Source organism: Hyperoodon ampullatus (assembly GCF_949752795.1).
Source record: "Hyperoodon ampullatus genome assembly, chromosome: 6".
Classification (NCBI taxonomy): domain Eukaryota; kingdom Metazoa; phylum Chordata; class Mammalia; order Artiodactyla; family Ziphiidae; genus Hyperoodon; species Hyperoodon ampullatus.
In genome coordinates, this window is record NC_136919.1 from 3885211 (window position 1) to 3904191 (window position 18981).

General features: G+C 58.4%; 1 protein-coding gene across 1 annotated transcript; it reads right to left on the reverse strand.

Moving 5' to 3' along the window:
• Positions 1-918: 918 nt before the first annotated feature.
• Positions 919-16204, reverse strand: GTF3C5 (general transcription factor IIIC subunit 5; the record flags this gene model as incomplete). Its single annotated transcript, XM_079706421.1, has 11 exons — positions 919-1549; positions 2426-2568; positions 3252-3334; positions 4341-4438; positions 4648-4728; positions 5111-5225; positions 6697-6801; positions 7926-8121; positions 12217-12415; positions 13677-13896; positions 16058-16204. The coding sequence occupies 11 exons, from the start codon at positions 16202-16204 to the stop codon at positions 1374-1376; spliced, it is 1563 nt and encodes a 520-aa protein (XP_079562547.1). The 3' UTR covers positions 919-1373.
• Positions 16205-18981: the final 2777 nt, after the last annotated feature.

Genomic DNA, 18981 nt, shown 5'->3' on the forward strand with positions numbered 1-18981 from the left:
TGGGAAGCCCGTCCAATTCGGCACATAGAAGGCAGGTTCTGGGTAAGGTGGGGCTTAGCTGCAGAGGGAGTGTCCCTGTCCCCCAGCATGCCTCTCTCAGCTCTGCACAGGGACCAAGGCAGCTTCTGGGGGGGGGGGGCGGCCAGAACCCAGACCTTCTCCCCCTGAGCTTTGAGTTTAGCAGCATGGCTTAGTGGGACCAGCCGCAGCTAAGATCCCCCAGCAGAGACCTCGGCCTGAGCCAAAGTGGTACGGAGGTGAGGGAAGGGGGAAGGCCCAGGCAGCTGCGCCTCATCCCCGGCGGGAGCGAGAGGCACATTGGGGCACTCAGCTCTACAGGGCCGGTTCCCAGAACTGACCACTTCAGGCCAACTGTGAGCCGCTAGGGTTTCTGACCTGTCGTGGGAGGGGGCTTCTGTCTGACTTTGGAACTTGTGGTCACACTCTGTGGCCCAGCCTGCTGGCTGAGGAAGGGGGTGACGGGGCTCATCTCTGGCTCAGGCAGCGTGTGTGGGGGGGTTACTCCCCGGGGAGGGCAGGTTCAGCCCCACCCAGGGACCCTGCAACCCCTGGAAACCTCTGGTTTCACACCAGGCAGCCCTGAGACAGGGTCTGTCTCCCGTGAGCCTCTCAAGAACACATCCATTTGGAACAGGAAGGGATGAACGTGAGGCTGTAGGGCCCCCCGCGGCTGCAGTTACTTCTGGCTGTTCTCACCTGGCCCACCGTGCGAGGGGCATCAGGCCTGTTCTCAACCATCCCGGCATCACCCACCACGAGGTCACTGAGTGAACGACTCAAGGGACAAACGGTGTCCAGCGGGATCCCAAGCCCAGAGGCAAGAGGAAACCCCTCTCTGGCCCTGACATCCCCACTGAGACACCAAGACTCCTTGGGAAAATGTGTTTAATACGGACAATTCCAGCTGGGCCTGCCCTCTGCCAGGTTACCCCAAATGGACGGGGTCCAGACACAATGGCAGAGTCTTCGCCACCTGTGACCACGGACCAGGTTCCTCGCCCCGTCCTAGCCTCAGCAGCAGCCAGGGCCGGCCCTCCCCCGCGGCACCATCTGCACCTCCAGCGCTTGCTGGTCTCAGCCAGAGGGAGGCACTGTGCGCTGGCTCAGCCCAAGGGACACCGGGCTGGCTCGCGGCTGTGCAAAGCCGGGGCACAAGCTTCGGGATGTCCCCAGGCACCCAGGGCCAGAGGGCGGCCCCAGGCAGGACCAGGGTCAGCCGTACCCGGCTGCTTTCCTCAGCGGGGCCGCCTGGGGCCATTCTGGCTGCTGCGGGCAGCACCAGGGGGCCCCGGCTTGTCCTGGGTCCCTCATCAGGCCTGGTCAGGGGGCCCAGCCTTGAGCCCAGGGCTGCATCACACGTAGTCCAGAATTTCCGTCTCCATCTCGTTCTCGCTCCCGTCCGACGGCTTGAAGTCCTCCTCGTCCTCCTCGTCCTCGTCCTCGTCCTCCTCGTCCTCTTCCTCGTCCCCAGATTCGCAGGTCAGCTGTTCTTTCCCGCCGTCAGCCTTGGCCGGGCTGGAGAAGAGAGCTGGGCCAAAAGACAGGCCGTGTGTGTCCCGCCGTTGGCTCCTGGGCGCACCCACACCAGCTGTCGCGGGTCTCAGCCAGAGGCCCTCGGCTCCTGGGGGCCTGTCTACAAATACGGGTGTCTGGGCTCAAGCTCTAGAGAAGCTGCTTTGGGAAGTAGGACGGCTGGGGGACCTGGGACTCCAGTTTAACAAGCACTTCAGGGAACACTGAGGCCAAAGGCCTTGAAAACCTCTTCCCCAGAGGAGCCTCGGGAAGCTCATGGGTCCCGTGGACTCCCCAGGAGTGTGCAGGGCTCCGTGTCAGTGCTTTTCTCAACTGGACTCTCAGAGGGGGGCTGCGTCCTAAAGGAGGCTGAGAACCCCTACTCCCATCAGCTCCATAGGGGCTGGTGGGTCTGGGCCGCCCCCTCCCCGAGCCTGGGAGGAGCCCCCGACAGGGGCACTTTCGCTTGCTCTCCCCCAGCCCCATCAGACCTGCAGTGCAGCAAGGGCTCACCCCCCTTGCTGGGGGGTGACAGGAGCCCAGGCGACAGGAGCCCAGGCCCCGCCGTCCCTGCCCTCCCTGCCCTCCCAGGGGAGACAGGAGCAACATGCCCACACGTGGCCAGAGGGTGTAGGGTGACGTCAGGGCATAAAGCGGCGGCCCCCCTGGCAGCACTGGCCCTGTTCCAGCCCCACCCCTCTGGGCCCGTCTCCTGCCTTCAACCCCCAGGGCTGAGCCCTGGCTCCAAAGGCCTCCCTCCCACCACTGTCAGGGCAAGAGGCTCCCACCTGGGTGCTACTTCTTGGGGAGGAGGTCCACTAGGGACACTTGCTCGGGCCCCAGAGGGGGGCCCAAAGCACCCAGGGCTTCCCTTCACCCCGAGCACTCTCACCAGGCCTCTTGGAGCGGATGGTGTGCCGGATCATGAGGGACATCATGTCCCTCAGGTCATCACTGGTCTTGGGGAGGCACCAGCCGTCCCGCTCTGTGCAGAGACTTTCAGCCCCGTCATTGCGGTGAATGATCTTTTGCAGCCTGGGCATTGGGAGACAGAGTTCCAGGGTGGGGTCTCTGCTCACAGGTGCCAGTAAGCGGTTTTGGCAGAGCTGGGGTTGTGCTCAGAAAAACAGCACTCAGAGCACCATCCCGAGGGACGAGCACGGTCACAAAGGGCGTCCACGAAAGCCGTACGCCCCCAGCCGGGGCCCCGATCCCCACACTGCACACAAGGCGGACGTGTGCTACGGCCCACTTGCCTGGTGAAAGCCTGAGCGTTCAGCAGGTCCCAGGCTGGGTTTAACATGCTCCCGCCTCCTCCCACCCCAGCACCCCTCCCCCAGGTTTTTAAACATCACTAGGAACAACTGGCTTAAAGGTTTCTGGGATTCTGATCAACTCCAGGGACTGGGGACCGTGTCAGGAACCCCCATGCGGGCAAAGGAGGAGGAAGGCAAAGACCCCGGCCCAGCGCTGTGCTCTGCGCGCAGCACAGCTGGCTGCTCAGAGGTGCGGCCCGAGATGCGCCCGGGAAGCTACTCCCGAGGGCCGCGCGAGCCCGGGCAGAGGACTCCCAGGCGGCCGACCTTCTCGCTGAGAGATTAAGGCTGACGTGGAGTGGAAGAGTCGCAGGAAACACTTCGGTCCCCGGCTGGTTTCTCTGCCTGACCCCGAGTCCCACGGTCCCCACCTCGGCGTCTCGGGGCCCCGCACGTACGTACTCGTCCACGTTCAAGTCGCAAAACTGGTAGAACATCTGTCGGTACGGTGGCAAGGCCCCCTCCCGGAAGATGTAGACCGAGTCCTGAGAAAGGAGGGCAGAGACGGCAAGGTCGGAGGGAGTGTCCCCGGGGCGGGCGGCACAGGAGAGCCCCAAGCCGTGGCTCGCACGGCGCCTCTCCCAGGGCGGCTGCGCTTCCTGCTCCCGGGACCCGGCAGGCCTGGCTCTTCTCCCCGGATCCAGGCGAGGCAGACAAGCCACGGGCCGGGGAGCCGGTGTGCAGAAAACGAGCCACGACTCCCCAGGCGTCGAGGGGTGGTCGAAGCAGCCAGGCCCTCCCTTGGGCCCTGGGACCGTGAGCCGCCGGGGGCCGGGGCTGGGCTCTGCCTCGGCGCCTCCCTGCAGGGCCCTCCGCACGTCTCTCTTCCACTGCTCGGTCATCTTAGGTGGCCCTGCAGGCCAGTTCCAGAGGTGGGGATAAAGGCCTAAGACAAGAGTCCTGGAGGAGGACGGCTGCTCTGGCGAGGGTCCGGGCCCTCCCTGAGGAGCGGAGACCTGACGCTGCTGGGAGACAGCCGCCCCACCCCCTCTACGAGGCAGGTGACTCCAGGGAGGGGGCCACCCTGACGCCCTCCCCCGCCCCCGAGCCTGGAGCAGCTCACGTCGGCCAGGCACGGGAAGGGCCCCGGGAGTCGCCGCCCCTGCTGCGTGCCTGTGCTAACGAGAGCCTGAGCCTGTGAGGGCGGCCCACGTCCAGCCTGCGGCCGGGGTGCAGATGGTCCGCTCTGGCTTCGGGCCCACAGCGCCTGATGCTCACTAGCCCCGTGGCTGCCACGCGGGGCTGCTGGCGTCTGAGCCCCTCCCTAAGACGTGCCCAGGCGGTCCCCAGCACCCACGCCCAGAGGCTGTCCCGGGAGGTGGGAGTCACGTAAAGGCACTGGGAGGGCAGAGCGGCCTCAGTCGGAGCCCCTCCTGGCGTCACAGGCGGGGCTGGGGGCTGTGTGAGAGGTCTTGGGCCTGCCCGAGGGAGGGGCCGCCGCTCCCCACTCCCCACGCCCTCACCCAGGCAGGCAGCTCAGGGGACACCGACCTTGAGCTTGTACTTGTTGGAGGCCAACTTGCGTGCACTGGCCGACCCCGAGGAACCCAGGCCCTGCTTCAGGTCGTGCATGGTGGCGAGCTGGCTGCCTGCGAGGGGACCACGGCAGGGCTTTGGAATACGGGGGGGTGTTTCTCCCGCCCCCCTGCCCTGCCCGCCTGGCTGCGCCCTCCCTCCCCGGGGTGCGCGGGCCAGCAGTGCCCTGGAGCGACCTCCTCAGGAAGCCCCTTCCCATCCCGCCGTCCGGATGCCCATCTTCCCCAGCGCCTGATCCGCAGAGGGAGCCTGAGCCCCTTACTCGTTTTTTTGACGGTGATGGGGAGGCTGTAGTTGTAGGTGCTGCGCTTGGCCTTGACGGGCATGTCGCTGGGGGCGTAACCTGCCGGAGGGGGGCGCGCATCAGGTGGGGTGGGCACAGAGCCCCTTCTGGCAGCCACAGGCGCACGGGGGCTCCCTGGGGCGGCTCCTGAGAAGGGGACTCAGGCCCCCCGCTGCAGTGACAGGAGCCGCCGCGTCCTGGTGCTTTGTGTGCGGGGGGTCACCGCGGGCCGGGGGCAGGAGACTGACGGGACGCCTGGCCTGCACCACAGGAGCCAGGACGAGAGCTTGGGTCCTCGTGTCTGCGCTATTCTGTCCCTAACAGTCCCCCCAAGTGGGGAACATATCCTCTCCACGTGGATATATTCTTACTACAGAAGAGAATGCTGGAAACAGAAAGCGATAAAGGGAAAAGGAAAGCAAAGGTTTCAGTAATTGTTTACCGTATTTCATTCCACAACGGATTCGGAAGTCAAGGACTTGATAAATCTTGGCGTCTGGGTGTTTTCGGGGGTCGTACCCGAATCGAATCCACAGGCTTCTCCAGGGGCCTGTTATCTGGAGACAGAAAGGGCGGGAGTGCGAAGTGCGGTCAAGGCCGATCCCCAGCCCCCCTGAGTTGCGGGCCCAGGTGGCTGCCCAGATGGGGCAGCACCACACCCCCAAGAGTTGGGGACAGGCTCTGGAACCCTGCCCCCCAGCTCGCACGTGTGGCTCGGTCACCTCAGATAGGTCAGTTGGCTTTTCCAAGCCTTGGTCTTCCTGTCAGATGGCGTTTTTTTTTTTTTTTTTTTTTGCGGTACGCGGGCCTCTCACTGTTGCGGCCTCTCCCGTTGTGGAGCACAGGCTCCGGACGTGCAGGCTCAGCGGCCATGGCTCACGGGCCCAGCCGCTCCGCGGCATGTGGGATCTTCCCGGACCGGGGCACAAACCCGTGTCCCCTGCATCGGCAGGCGGACTCTCAACCACTGCGCCACCAGGGAAGCCCCAGATGGTGTTTTTGTGAGGATTAAATGAGACGGTGCCCCTGAAGCCCTCACCACAGTGCCTGGCACAGAGCAAGAGCTCAAGAACTGTCACAACTGTGACAACTGTGCTAATGGATGGAGGCACTGTCCCCAAACAGTGCCCCCGAGGTCCCTGTGTCCAGAAAGCCAATGCTAAAAGGCAGGCAGCAGTTTGTGATGTTGGGTCTAAGCCCAGGAGGGATGAGCCCGTCTCATGCCCCCCACCTCCTGGCCATCACGGTCACGGTCACATTGTCCGCTTGCCTCCCCAGGCCCCAGGTGGGACCCTTGGCCAGCAGGAGCTCTTCCTCACAGCACCTTGGGGAATCTCAGTGATGACAGCCCCATCTCCATGCCCTCCTGGACTGAGTCCAAGGCGCATGTGACCCCTACTGAACGCCCCTCAACCCAGGGAGAATGCGTGAAGGCAGGTGGCACTGTGGTTAGGGGCCCAGGCGCTGCAGCCAAACAGGCCAGGGTCCCCAGGGGGCTCTGCCACTCCCTGGCTGTAGGATCTTGGCCCATCAAGTCACCAATCTGAGCCTAGCCTCTTCATCAGAGGTCCAAACCCTGCTGCCATCCCCCACGGAAGAAGAAAGGATGCTATGCACATAGCACTTAACCCAGCGCCTGGTCCTTAGAAAACTCTCCATACAAGGCCATTAAAAAATGTATAATCCAGGGCTTCCCTGGTGGCGCAGTGGTTGACAGTCCGCCTGCCGATGCAGGGGACACGGGTTCGTGCCCCGGTCCGGGAAGATCCCACGTGCCACGGAGCTGCTGGGCCCGTGAGCCATGGCTGCTGAGCCTGCGCGTCCGGAGCCTGTGCTCCACAACGGGAGAGGCCACAATAGTGAGAGACCCGCGTACCGCAAAAAAAAAAAAAAAAAAGTATAAGCCCTTTAACAAGCCATCCTCCGGGTGCTGGGACAGGGCCTCCTGCTCTTGCTGGGGCTCTGAGGCACGTCAGGGGTCAGGACAACCCAGCTGGGAAGCAAGGTGGGCGGTGGGCAGACACTCACCATGTAATAGGCCACGAAGGGCAGCAAGACCTTGAGCTTGTCGGGGTGGACGCTGATGTTGGCCTTGACAGCGTTACGTGACCAGATGGGGCGGATTTCAAACAGCTGGAGGGTCAAGGCAGAGGCTGAGAAGAGCACAGGCAGCTTCCCCGCCTGCCCCAGGCTCCCCGCACGGTCTGGCCCCAGAGGACCTTCCTGAGAGGAGCGGGGGTGGAGGGAGCAGGGGCCAGGCAGGTGGGGAGGGGCCTCTGCGCACGCCCACTTGTCCCGCCCTCGGAAGCGCCCTGCCCGCCCAGCACTTGTCAAGTGCAGTTGCAGGGCCTGGGGGTCTTGAAATGACCATGAGAGATGCTGTCCCTGTCCTTAGGCAGCTCAAAGGGCAGCGGGGAGGCAGAGGACCAAAGGAGCCAGAGCAGGGCCAGGAGGAGGACAGGCCAGAGCTCTGGGACCCTGAGCAGCCCCAGAGGGCAGGGGCCTGAGCTGGGATGTGATGAAGGCCGCAGGGGACGGCCCAGCCCCCTCCCAGTGGGAGGACTGTGAAAGGCCAGTGGGGCTGGAGTGGGAGGGCCAGGGTGGGAGCAGCCCTGAGCCAGGTGGGAGATTGGGCTGTGTCCAGAGGACAATGAGGGGCCTTGGAGAGTGGCCCCCACTTCCCCCCAACCTAGTGACTGCTAGAAACATAACAAGGTGTCCACCACTTAAGAAATAACATCCCACCCCATCCCCGTCCCGCACCAAGCTGACAGTCAAGTCCAACAGGGGCAGAGGCAGCGTCGGTCAGCAGCGACGTGCTGAGAACCTACTGTCCACACCTGTGGCGACGCAAGGACCAGTCCCCTGGCCTGGGTCTTCCAGAACCTGCAAGCCAGCGGGCAAGGCAGGAGGCCGCCTCCTCCCAGGGCCCCCGCCCACCCCGACTCTAACGGGGAGGAAGTGCCGGGCCTGGTGCGCACCAGGTGCCCCATCTAGTGTGTTGCAGCCAAGGACTGGATGAACAAAAGCTTCCGGAATCCCGGAGCTCCATGCCGAGGTCACACGTGGACAATGTTTACCATCCCAAAGGGACCTCTTATGAGTTTTAAGGAGCACTTTGAACTCTGGGAAGACACGGCTTATACTGGCACAGCTTTAGATGTAACATCTGGAGGGGAAGAGTTCCCATGTGTTAATAAATGAGCCTAAAACAAGGTGCGGCCAGTGCAGAGGTGGCCGGAGGGGGCGGGGCTCACCTTCCTCAGCTCCTCCTCCACCTTCTGGTCCACGGGGTTGGTGCACACCTTCCTCCAGGTCTGGGCCGCAGCCTCTAGCGGCTGCTCGGGCACCTCATCCCCCTCGAAGTTGACAAAGATGGCGTTGTGAGGGCGCCGGGCCCTGCTCAGGCCGATCAGGTTCTCCCCGGAGACGGAGGGGTGGTTGTAGCCTTCCCTAGGAGCAGAGAGCTGCTGAGGGCGGCAGCGCCAGGCGTGGGCCCGGCCGGACACGGGCAGCCCACGTTTGGGGGCGTTTCCCTGGAATCTGGGTGAGGAGAGGATCTCAGCCCTGGCCGCTGAAGGCAGGCGCCTGTGTTCTCAGGCTGATGACCAGGAGGAGATGGGGCAGCAAGTCCGAGTCGGCTCAGAGAGGCTCTGAAGCAGGGCCAGGCCAAGAGTCCCAGAGGCTGGGGCGTGGGGAAGGGCCCCTGCTGTGAACTGCATCGCGTCGTGCACAGCACCATCCAGCCAGTCAAAAGCTGGAAACAGCCCAGATGCCCATCAGGCAGGGACAGTGGCATCAGCTGAGGCGCGGGCGGCCACACAGGAACCACTAATCAGCTGTCAGACCGCAGCTGTGCTTACTGGCGTCCACAATTCACTTATCTAACCCTCGAAACAATCCTACGAGGAAGGACCCACTTCCCATGAAGTCACTGAGGCCACAGGGGTTGGAAACCTGCCTCGAGCCAGAGCTCGAGGTGACGGAGCTGGGACGTGAGCCCAGGGAGGCTGGCGGGGCCGCTAACCTCTGCCCTGCTCGGAAGCATCTCGACGATACCCCCGTGAAGGGAGGACGGATACTACCAGACGCTCTCGTCACAGAGGCTAAAAGAAGGGCTCTGGGGACCTCCCTGGAGGTCCAGTGGTTAGGACTCCGAGCTTCCACTGCAAGGGGCCTGGGTTCGACCCCTGGTCAGGGACCTAAGATCCATCCCGCAAGCCACACAGTGTGGCCAAAAAAAAGGGGGGGACGGGGCTCTGCCACCAGCTGTCAGCACAGAACACACAGGGCCAACGATTCCTAGGAGGCTCAGAGCGCTTCCCTCTGAGGTGGGACGTCAGGAACATCACAGCTTCGCTAAAGCAGGGGGAACAGTACAAGGAGCCCCCATAAGCCCACCATCCGCTTCCACAATTGCCGTCACAGGGCCAATTTCACGCCATCCAGGCCCCACCCCAAACCCACTCAATTATTTTGCAGTGCATTTCAAAGTATGTCCTGGATGTCACACAGGTGATTAATACCTTTGAAATTTGTTTCCATTTTACCGTAATTTTCTACATGAGTACATACCATCTGCATATTTATAAAGAACAACAAAGTGATTTTTCACATTGGGAAACAAAATTACAAAGACAGGATCAAATCTGTGCCTTTTTTTAAAAAAACATGACTCCAGGGCTTCCCTGGTGGTGCAGTGGTTGAGAGTCCGCCTGCCGATGCAGGGGACACGGGTTCGTGCCCCGGTCCGGGAGGATCCCACATGCTGTGGAGCGGCTGGGCCCGTGAGCCATGGTCGCTGAGCCTGAGCGTCCGGAGCCTGTGCTCCGCAACGGGAGAGGCCACAACAGTGAGAGGCCCGCGTACCGCAAAAAAAAAACACAAAAAAACAAACATGACTCCATTTGAAACCATCCTGAACACTATCCTGTTTTCCAAGACAAGTCCCAGAAGCCCCAGACACCCCCGAAGGAAAGTCCCAGGTGCTCCCTCTGGGCCAGGCAGCAGCAGCAGGGAGCGGGCCGCCTGCCCTCCCCCCTCAACTGCCTCGAGGAGAGGGGACCCCCGTCAGGCCAGCTTCCCAGCCTGTCCTCTGCCCACTGGCCATATAGGAAGCTCAGCCTCCCTGGACCCACGAAGGCCAGCAAGGCGGGGGCCAGGCCTCCTCTGCCAGTCCTCGGTACCCATGAGGGCCATCAGAGCAGAAAAATCGATGGCAGCCCTGGGAGAAAAGGCAGGTTCCTTCCACGCGCTGGAAAATCGATAAACGACATGGGAGAAAAACAGGGCCTGTGGGTTCAAGGTCAGCCGGCCCTCCACCCTTGTCCCCCTCCCAGAGGCTGGGAGACAGCTGTCTGCTGGCCCTACAGGATAGAGCAGTTACTCTGACGCGGCCATCCAGCATCAGGGCCGGCAATGCGGGGCAGGGGACGGGTGCCTCTAGTTCCTTCTTCTACATATTTTTGTTTCTGACTGTAAGAGTAAAATGCTTGTAGGGGGGAAATGTTTCAGATTTTAGAAACACGTACAGTTAAAAAATTTGAAACTCTCATAATGAGTATAACATAAGCACAGAAAACTGCACACACTAGGGTTTTCAGCAGGGAGGGAATGGACCCGATTCCTTGCAGTTATCCATTTCTGTAATGTCTGGTCTTTTCTAACAAGCACAATTTACTCCTGCAATCAGAAAATGGGTCGGTGGGGGGGGTGGCGTTATGGACTCAACCGGCCTGAGAGACATCGACCCTTGTCTGGCTCTCGACTTACTTTTGAGGCAACGGGGAAACGAAGTGAGGACTGGGCCCTGGATGACGTGAAGGGCACTGTTAACGTTTGCTCATTCTGATGACAGCACTATGGCTAAGTTAAAATAAACCAAGTCCTTCCCAGTTAGAGACACACACTTGTTTCTGGAGGACGCGCTGTGATGCTGGGGGTGGAGGTGGTGGGGAGGTGAAACCAGCAGCAGAAAGTTGAAGCTGGTGACGTAGGTGGGCGTCCATCAGACACTCCTCTCTCCTTTTGGAACTCCCCAGGATATATTTTTTAAAGGAAGGGAACAATACACCTTTCTCCTTAGCATAAAATCTTAGCTCCTTTCTGTGGCCCGTGGGACCCTCACCCCACCCCTCTCTCGGCTCTCTGTGCTTCGGGGGCAACACCCCCGACTGTTCCTTTGCATGTGCCAGCCCCCTGGTCTGGAACGTTCTCCCTGGATCTTCACCTGCCCGGCTCTGTCATCACACAGGTCTGTTTCAAAGGTCAGCTCCCCCGAGGACCCTCCCGCACCCCACTCACTGTCCATGACGGCCCACTCCCCACTTACCTCCTTTAAGACACACACCTGCCCGCAGGCTCCCACCGCCCACTCATCCCTCACTGGGGCTCCATCGGCTCCCCAGCCCCCGGCCCTGCACGGAGCCGCCTGTCACGTCCCCAATGACACTGGCTCCAAGGGGAGCCCTGGGCCCCGACAGGCGGTCAGTACTCGTTGATGGAAATACTTGATGAGGGAAGAGAAGCTTCTCGCCCTCCCACCCCTCTGCAGATAACTGTTCTGGGCCCAATCTTCCCGATCTTTCCAGGCTTCTATTATCACCCAGTTTACTTTTATAGCACAGAGTCTGCTCTAACACCTGCTTTTCCTAGCGCAAGGTTTCTGGACACGAGCCACGTTGGCCCATGGAGTCCGCTTTCTTAAAGGCTGTGCGGCCTTCCTCGGCACAGACAGGCCGTCGTTTAATTAACTACGTCACCCCTATTAGGGGACTGATCACTCACTTACCCACTTTATCAAACTCTGGCCGGCACTCAGTGTTCTGAGTATTTCCAGAAGCTTCAGCATTCAGCCCTCTAACAACGCCGAGAAGCGAGTACTGTTACTGTCATTATCACCCCCGTTACAGGTGGGGAGGGTGACGCGGGAGGTCAGGGCTCACCTGCCCGGCCTGCGATGTGGGATCACAGGGCCAGGACCCGAACACGGGCCCCCGCCCACCCAGGCTCTCTCACCACACCAGGCCCTCTCAGCTTCTTGCTGCCACCCACAACCAACCAGAAAACATTCTTGACAGTGTATCTTTGAGCACAGAGGCGACAGTCACTGTGGGATGAATTCTACAGGCCGCCTGGTGGTCAGGAAAGAACATTTAAAACTGTAATAGATTCTGCCAGGTTGCTCTCCAAAAAATATCGACCTCGTTCCCAGGGCTCCTGCGGCCGGGGGTGTCTGTCTCTCCACACCTCAAGGTACATGCTTTTGGGGAGGGGTCTAAGTCCAAAGGCAACAACCTGATTCACACTCTGGTGTGAGGACAGCCCTGAGCAAGGCCTACGGATGGGGCGCGGGGACCAGGGCTGGTTCCTGACACCCCTGGTCAGGGCCCCTGGTCACCAGCTGCTCTGTTGCTGGGGCCACAGGCCTGAGTAAAGCCGGCCGTCCTGGCCGCCTGACCCGTGAGTGGAAGAGTCCAGCCCTCTGAGCGCAGGGCCCTTGCCCTGAGCCCCGATGCTGCGGGGCGGCGGCCACAGGGAGGTACTTACCGGTGCTGTGTCTCTGGGCGGTAGGAGTAGTCCACCGGGGTGTCCAGCCTGGAGAAGATGGGCGGGGGGATGTAGAGCGGCAGCTCCTGGTGGAAGAAACTCTCCTTCTCGGGCTTGAGCATGAGCACCTTGCTGTACATGGACATGTGCCTGCCACCCGCCTCCGTGTGCACGGCCAGGTACTGGAAGTCGGACATTCCTGGGAAGAGAGGTAGACAGACGGCGGACACCCTATTACACCCGCCCAGGCACTGGCAGCTGCCACGCACCAGCACCCACGTCTTCTCGGGTGCACTGAGCGGGCCTCGCAGGGGAGGCTGCCGGGCAATGGTAGCAGGGCCCAAAACTACACGTCTGAGTCGCTTCTGGGAACTCAGCCCCGTCGCTTGGATAAATGCTACTTTGGTGGGTAGGGGAGTTACATGATATGTGAGGATAAAGTCTAGGTCAGTGCTTCTTAGACTGCACCATGCACGTGACTCACCTGGGATCTTGCTAAATGCAGATGCTGAGGTGTTGCATTTCTAACAAGCTCCCAGGTGAGGCCCATGCTGCTGGTCTGGGACACACACTGAGTGGTGAGGTACCAGCTCAATTAGAGAGAGAAAGAAACGGATCACTTGGGAAGCCTCGTCCCGGGAAGGACGGCCCTCTTTGGTGAATACCACTTTCCACCAGAATGATGGATGTTCCCAATGCTCAACTTGTGGGATCCCAGGCCCTGTTTTAGTTTCTTTACACTTTCTATCCCCCTCTTCCTTTTTAGTCTTTATTTTCTTCAGCTTCTATCTCAGAACTGCGGCTGCAACTACAGATACTCTTGAGGCTTGTTAGTAATTCGCCAAGTACCATGAGTGTGCGTGAACCAGCACACGGCCATCATCTCTGAATCTCCACGAGGGCCTGAGGAACTCCGGGCTCCCACTGCACAGACAGGGAGACCGAGGGAGGCTGAGGCAGGCACAGCTCCCCCTCTCCACCCCACGCCTCAGCACCTCCTCCCAGGGGTTCCCTGTGGGGAGCAAACTCGACTGAGGACCCCATGGGAGACATCCAGTTGGCTGAGAGTTCAAAGGACATGAGGTCCCAAGGGGCTAAGGTGATCTGGGAAGGCTTCAGAGGGTCGGCAAGGCCCGCAGCAGTCGAGACCAAGAAGATCCCCAAACACGAGGGCGGGGGTGGGGCTGAAAACTGGGGGCCTGGGGACCAGTTTTATTTGGCCCCATAACACGGCTTTAACAATGAGATTTCTCTGAGAATTCCAGCTTCTCTTTAGAATGCAGAAAACCGAGCAGCAACGAGCAGGGCCTCCTGGACAGGGCCTGCGCTCTGCCACGCCCCTCACGCCTGGGCATATCCGGGCCCCCTTCACCGTGTGGATGACCCACGCAGCTCCTGCAGGCACGAGGGACGTGGGCCCTGAAATAACCCAGTGCGGTAAGAATGCACGTTGCAGTTACCTTGAAATTTGTAAACGGTGGAGACGATGCCAAGGCTCTCTATGTCGAACGTGACCTTGGGGTGAGCCTCAGGCCCCGGCGCCCCCCTCTGCCGTCTCATCTTCCTCTTGATCCGGAGCAGCAGGCTGCTGGTACTGAAGCGGTTGGCACACACGGGGTGGCAGTAGGGGTCCTTGGGCCGGAAGTACAGCTCCAGCCTCTTAGTGGGGTCTGCATAGATCTGTGGCGAGGTCAAAGGAGACGGAGTAAAGCAGAAGGCTGCCAAGCAGCTGGCAGCTCCTCCCTCAATGAAAGCCCGATGGCGACCCAGGTGGCCAGGGAAGGGCCAGGAGGTTTTTTGTTTCGTTCTGAGCTTTCAATTCCCAAAAGACTCATTTTTCAAACCCAAGTATCTTAGCTTTTATCTGGTAGGGAAAATGAAGGCAGTCTCTTCCTTCTAAGAGGTTGTAAAGTTGGAGACGATAACTATCAGTTAAGGAAAGCCATTGTCTCTTGAGTGACAGGTCAGTGCGGGTAACCACCTACTCTTCGGGCAGCACGTCACGGAGGTGTCACCCGCGTGTCTGCCGTGGAGAGCCTGGGTGGGAGTTGAATGACTAGTCTAGGGCTTCTTCTCTAGGAACTACCCACCCCAAAAGGTCCTGGTATTCAGCCTCATATATACAAAAGTTTCGAGGTCCAAAGGAGGTGCAATCAACAAGTAACAAGCACTTTGGCCCTGACTAGTGTGACTTACACTTTCCACGCCTTGGTTCCTTCTCCTTAAAATGGACATAGTAACAGTACCTACTCATCAAATTGTTACAATGATTAAATGGAAATATATGTAAAGCACTTAGCCCGGCACCTAAATCATGGTAATGTGTCATCGATATAGGAATGCTTGTCCCACATGGGGTAAGAGGGACACAGTAAGTGTCAGCTGTGAGCGTGTGAAAGCACCAACAATGTTAACTGGCCAAGGTCATCTACTTGCTGGTCTGCTGGCTCCCCAACACCCAGGACACAACCTGGCCCTTAGCAGGTGCTCAGGAAGCATCTAGGGAAAGAAGGTTAAAAAGAGCCCCTATTGTCAGGAAACAGGTCTATGAGGCTGCTGCGCTGGGAATGACCCCAGATGTGGGGCTGGCACAGAGGAGGTGCACAAGAAACAGGAATGGAATGAATGAAGGACCAGTCTCTTCCCAAAGGGGTCACACTGTAACTGTGTCCAAACATCCCTGGCGTTAGCAGGAGTAAGGGTCCTGGTCGATGCCGCCATAAAGTAAGTCAGGATAAAAGAAGAAAACCTGACTGACTGGGCCTCTACTGGCCTCCTGTAGAGGCTTAATGACAGGTTCAAGGTTTTTCAGTATTCATAAAGGATGAGGAAGCAGAATTAAGAGTTCAGGCTTCAGAGGGAGATGTGCATGCGTTCAAATTCCCACTGTACCAGGTAGGAGCTTATCTGAGCCAACCTTTCTTCCTGTGTCTTTATCAGAAAAATGGGAATAATAATGGTAACTAACTCACTAGATTGTCGTGGAGATTCAATCATGCATTTGATGAGTATTTTAGAAGCAGGCACAGTGATGGATATTAGGACCACGGGAGGTCCCGTTCTCATAGAGTTTACAGCCTCAGAGCCAAAGGTCCAAGACAGACAATAAACACATTAAAACATAATTTCAGATTGGAATTAGAGGTTAGCTGCTAGCAGCCACTTTAGTAAGGGCAGTCAAGGAAGGACTCTCTAAAGAAGAGACACTTCAAGATCTGGTGCATGTAAGTCACTTACATAGAGCTTTGCACAAGGTAAGAATTCATCCCAGCTCCACTGTTTGCTGGGTGAACTTGAACAAGATGATTCGGCTTCCTTGTAAAATTGGGACAATGACAGTTTCTACCTGGAAGGGTTCTAATGCAAATTGAATGTAAGTAAAGTACCTAGAAATGTAGCTGGTACAGAATAAATTGTTAGCTATTACTACTTTTAACACTAATAACATAATCCTTCCTACCCCTCTCATTGTAGGTCAACGGTTCTTAATCTCCCCATACCTCATTCTTCTGCTCTGTGAAATGAGGATGTGGCAGCCCAGCACATCCTGGGGAGCGGGGGGGGTCGGTGCAATTGAGCTCCGTTCATGGCAGTAATGATGGGATGGAATGGACACCCTTTCCCCTCTCTGGGTCTCCCCTGCAGTCCTTTTCCCTCTGATCCCAGGGATAAACTGTCCACGCCCGGCGGTCTTGAAGCAAATCCCCGCCCACTGGCCGCTCCAGAGCCGACCTCGAGCTCCGTTGCCAAGGAAACCTCACATCCCTGGGTAGTCCCGCCCCTCGGCCGTAGTCTAGACTCAGACCTCCCCTCTGGTCCCCGGAGACTCCCCGCTCCTCACCCGGGAGACGCCTTCCTCGCCGCCCAGGGTCTGCAGCATCTTGGACACGTCGCGCACCACGCCCGGGTACTCCACACACACCATGTGGCGATCGCGCCGCAGCTCCACGGGGACGGCGACCCCCGGACCCCGGTCTGCCGCCGCCATCCTGCTCGTCGGGCCCGCCGCGGGCTGTCCCTCCTCGAGCTCCTAGAGGCCTCGCCTGAACTGTTCCGCGAAGGAATCGTTCCGGGCTTCCTCCCCGCTCGCGTTTGTCTAAATCCCTGAGTTCCGCGAGGCTCGAAGGCTTCTGGGAGCACACCCCCGAGGTGAGGCCCCGAGGCTCGGGGTAAACGACAGCCCGTCCCTCAACTTCGTGTTTAAAATGAGGAGGGTTGGAACTCGAGGGGCGGGGTAAGGACCTGTCTCTTCCACCAACCCGCGAGGGACCCGGAGGCTTGTAAGACACGCCCACTCTTTTAGCCAATGAGAACCCGAGGGACACGCCGAACTTTTTAGCCAATGAAGAGTCAGGAGGAAGCGAAGTTTCAGCCCCCTCCTTCCGCCTGCATAGGTTTTTAGCCAATAAAGAACCAGGACTAGGCCGGGTCTCCGCCCCTTCCTCGAATCCTACCCAATGACAGCTCGAGGGCGGGCTCGAGGTAGACTTCCGGCCAGTCTTCTTGCGCGCTGAGGTCCCAGTAATGAATTGGTTTCCTGACGCCGGGTCCGCCGGAGGGGTTTCTTGGGGGCTTGGCCCTCCACTCCTGCTGGCCTCCCCAGAACGGAGACCAGGAGGAGTTTAACCTGGAAATGGGGAGCGCAAGGGAAGTTCACTTTGAATTTTTTTTTTTTTTGGCCACGCCGCGGGTTATGCGGGATCTCAGTTCCCCGACCTGAGATTGAACCCCCCGCAGCTGGGCAGCGAAAGCCCGGAATCCTAACCACTAGACGATCAGGGAACTCCTGGGAGTTGTGCTTTGAATGCTCGCCCACCTCCACACACGGAAAACCGGGAGCGCCCCCCTCCCTCCGTGAGAGCTCGGGGCAGAATGCGGGTGTCTGTCCTTCGTTTCTTAGACAGTTATTTAGCGCCTGCTGTGTGCTGGGCATTACTCAGAACCTAACAGAGGAGAGAAGCATTAAGTGAGCGGCTGTGGAAGGCCCTGAAAGGAGGGACCGGGGCCATTCTAGGAAATGATAGAAGACAAAACTGTTAACAGCAGGCAGGTAGCTACGTATGAGAAGAGACGGAGGGGCAGGGGCCAGGTGGCAGGGGGTCCATGGGCAGACAAGGAAAAACAGGAGCCTCCAGACTGACAGGAAACGACACATTTTGAGTGATAAGTGTCCTGGAAGCATACAAAGAAAGGTGAGGAAAGGCGGGAGTCTCTTGCGTCCAAATGTAACCTGTTGCTCAGTATGCTCTCATTACAATAATATTAGCCTCACAGAAATACCCATCATGCACCGACGCCATGACAATTCTCATCTAAGCTAAATAAGGACAAAAATCCCTCCTACCCTCGGGAAGATGGAGCTGGGATGAAAATCAGGGAATACGAACCCCAAACTCCTCCTTCCCCAGTGAATATTCCGCCCCTTCCTTTGTATGCCCCTCACAACTGGCTTGCCAGAGAAACCCAGGGCAGCAGCGCTTCACCTGTCTGCTCGCTTTCCCTCAGAGGGTATTCTTGCTTAAATAAATTCTCACTTTACTTTCTAAACCTCCCTGCTTCATCTCTGAATTCTTTCGCGATGAAAAAAGAACCTGGGCTTCCCTGGTGGCGCAGTGGTTGAGAGTCTGCCTGCCGATGCAGGGGACAGGGGTTCGTGCCCCGGTCCGGGAAGATCCCACATGCCGCGGAGAGGCTGGGCCCGTGAGCCATGGCTGCTGAGCCTGCGCGTCCGGAGCCTGTGCTCCGCAACGGGAGAGGCCACAACTGTGAGAGGCCCGTGTACCCCCCCAAAAAAAACCTTAAATTCACCAGGAACAAAACTATAAGAAGCGAAGTAGGGGGAGATGAAGGGTCAGAGGTCGACATAGGCCAGACCTAAAAAGGATGTACCTAACGGATTGGCTTTTTCTGAGTGCAGTGGAGAGCCTTTGAAGGGTTTTATGCAGGGAGTGCCAGAATCTGATTTATGCATTTAAAAGACTCTATATGGTTGTTGTGTAGAGAATAGACCAGAAAAGGCAAAAGTGGATTCAGATAAACCAGGAGAGGCTGCATAATCCACGTAAGAGATGCTGCCTGGGGTCAGGGAAGTGGCAGTGAGTATGGAAAGAAGGGACTGGGGACTTCCCTGGTGGTCCAGTGGTTAAGACTCCGCACTCCCAATGCAGGGGGCCTGGGTTTGAGTCCTGGTTGGGGAACTAGATCCTGCATGCATGCCACAATTTAAAAAAAAGGATCCCGCACTCGGCAACTAAGACCCAGTGTGGCCAAATAAATAAATAAATACTTAAAAAAAAAAAAAAAAAAGGAAAGAAGGGATCAGATTTAAGGATGTCATGGGATAAAAATCAGTAAGAGCAAGGGACCCCTTGGATATGGGTACCCCAAGTTTCCAAAGTGATTTCTGAATCGAGATTACCTCATTATTCTAGATGGATTTAAGAAGACCAAATAAATGGCTGCAAAGACCACGAAATACATTTTTAAAAGAAAAGTGTGTAATCTGAGTGTGAGATATGTGTCATCGGCTGGGAGCCCCGAGACTTTGAAAAGAAGGCCCCTCTGAGAGCACAGTGAGGAATCAACCGAGAGGATGTGGAGGACGGGCCAGAGGAGGCTGGACATGAAGGCTTAGCAGTCCCTGACCGGCCTTCTCCTGTGGGAACTTGCATATTCTACCATCAAAGAAGATTCTATGCTGTGAGGCCAGGATAATTCTCTAGGCTTTTCCATGCCTTGAGAGGAAATGTCATTTTAAACTTCTCA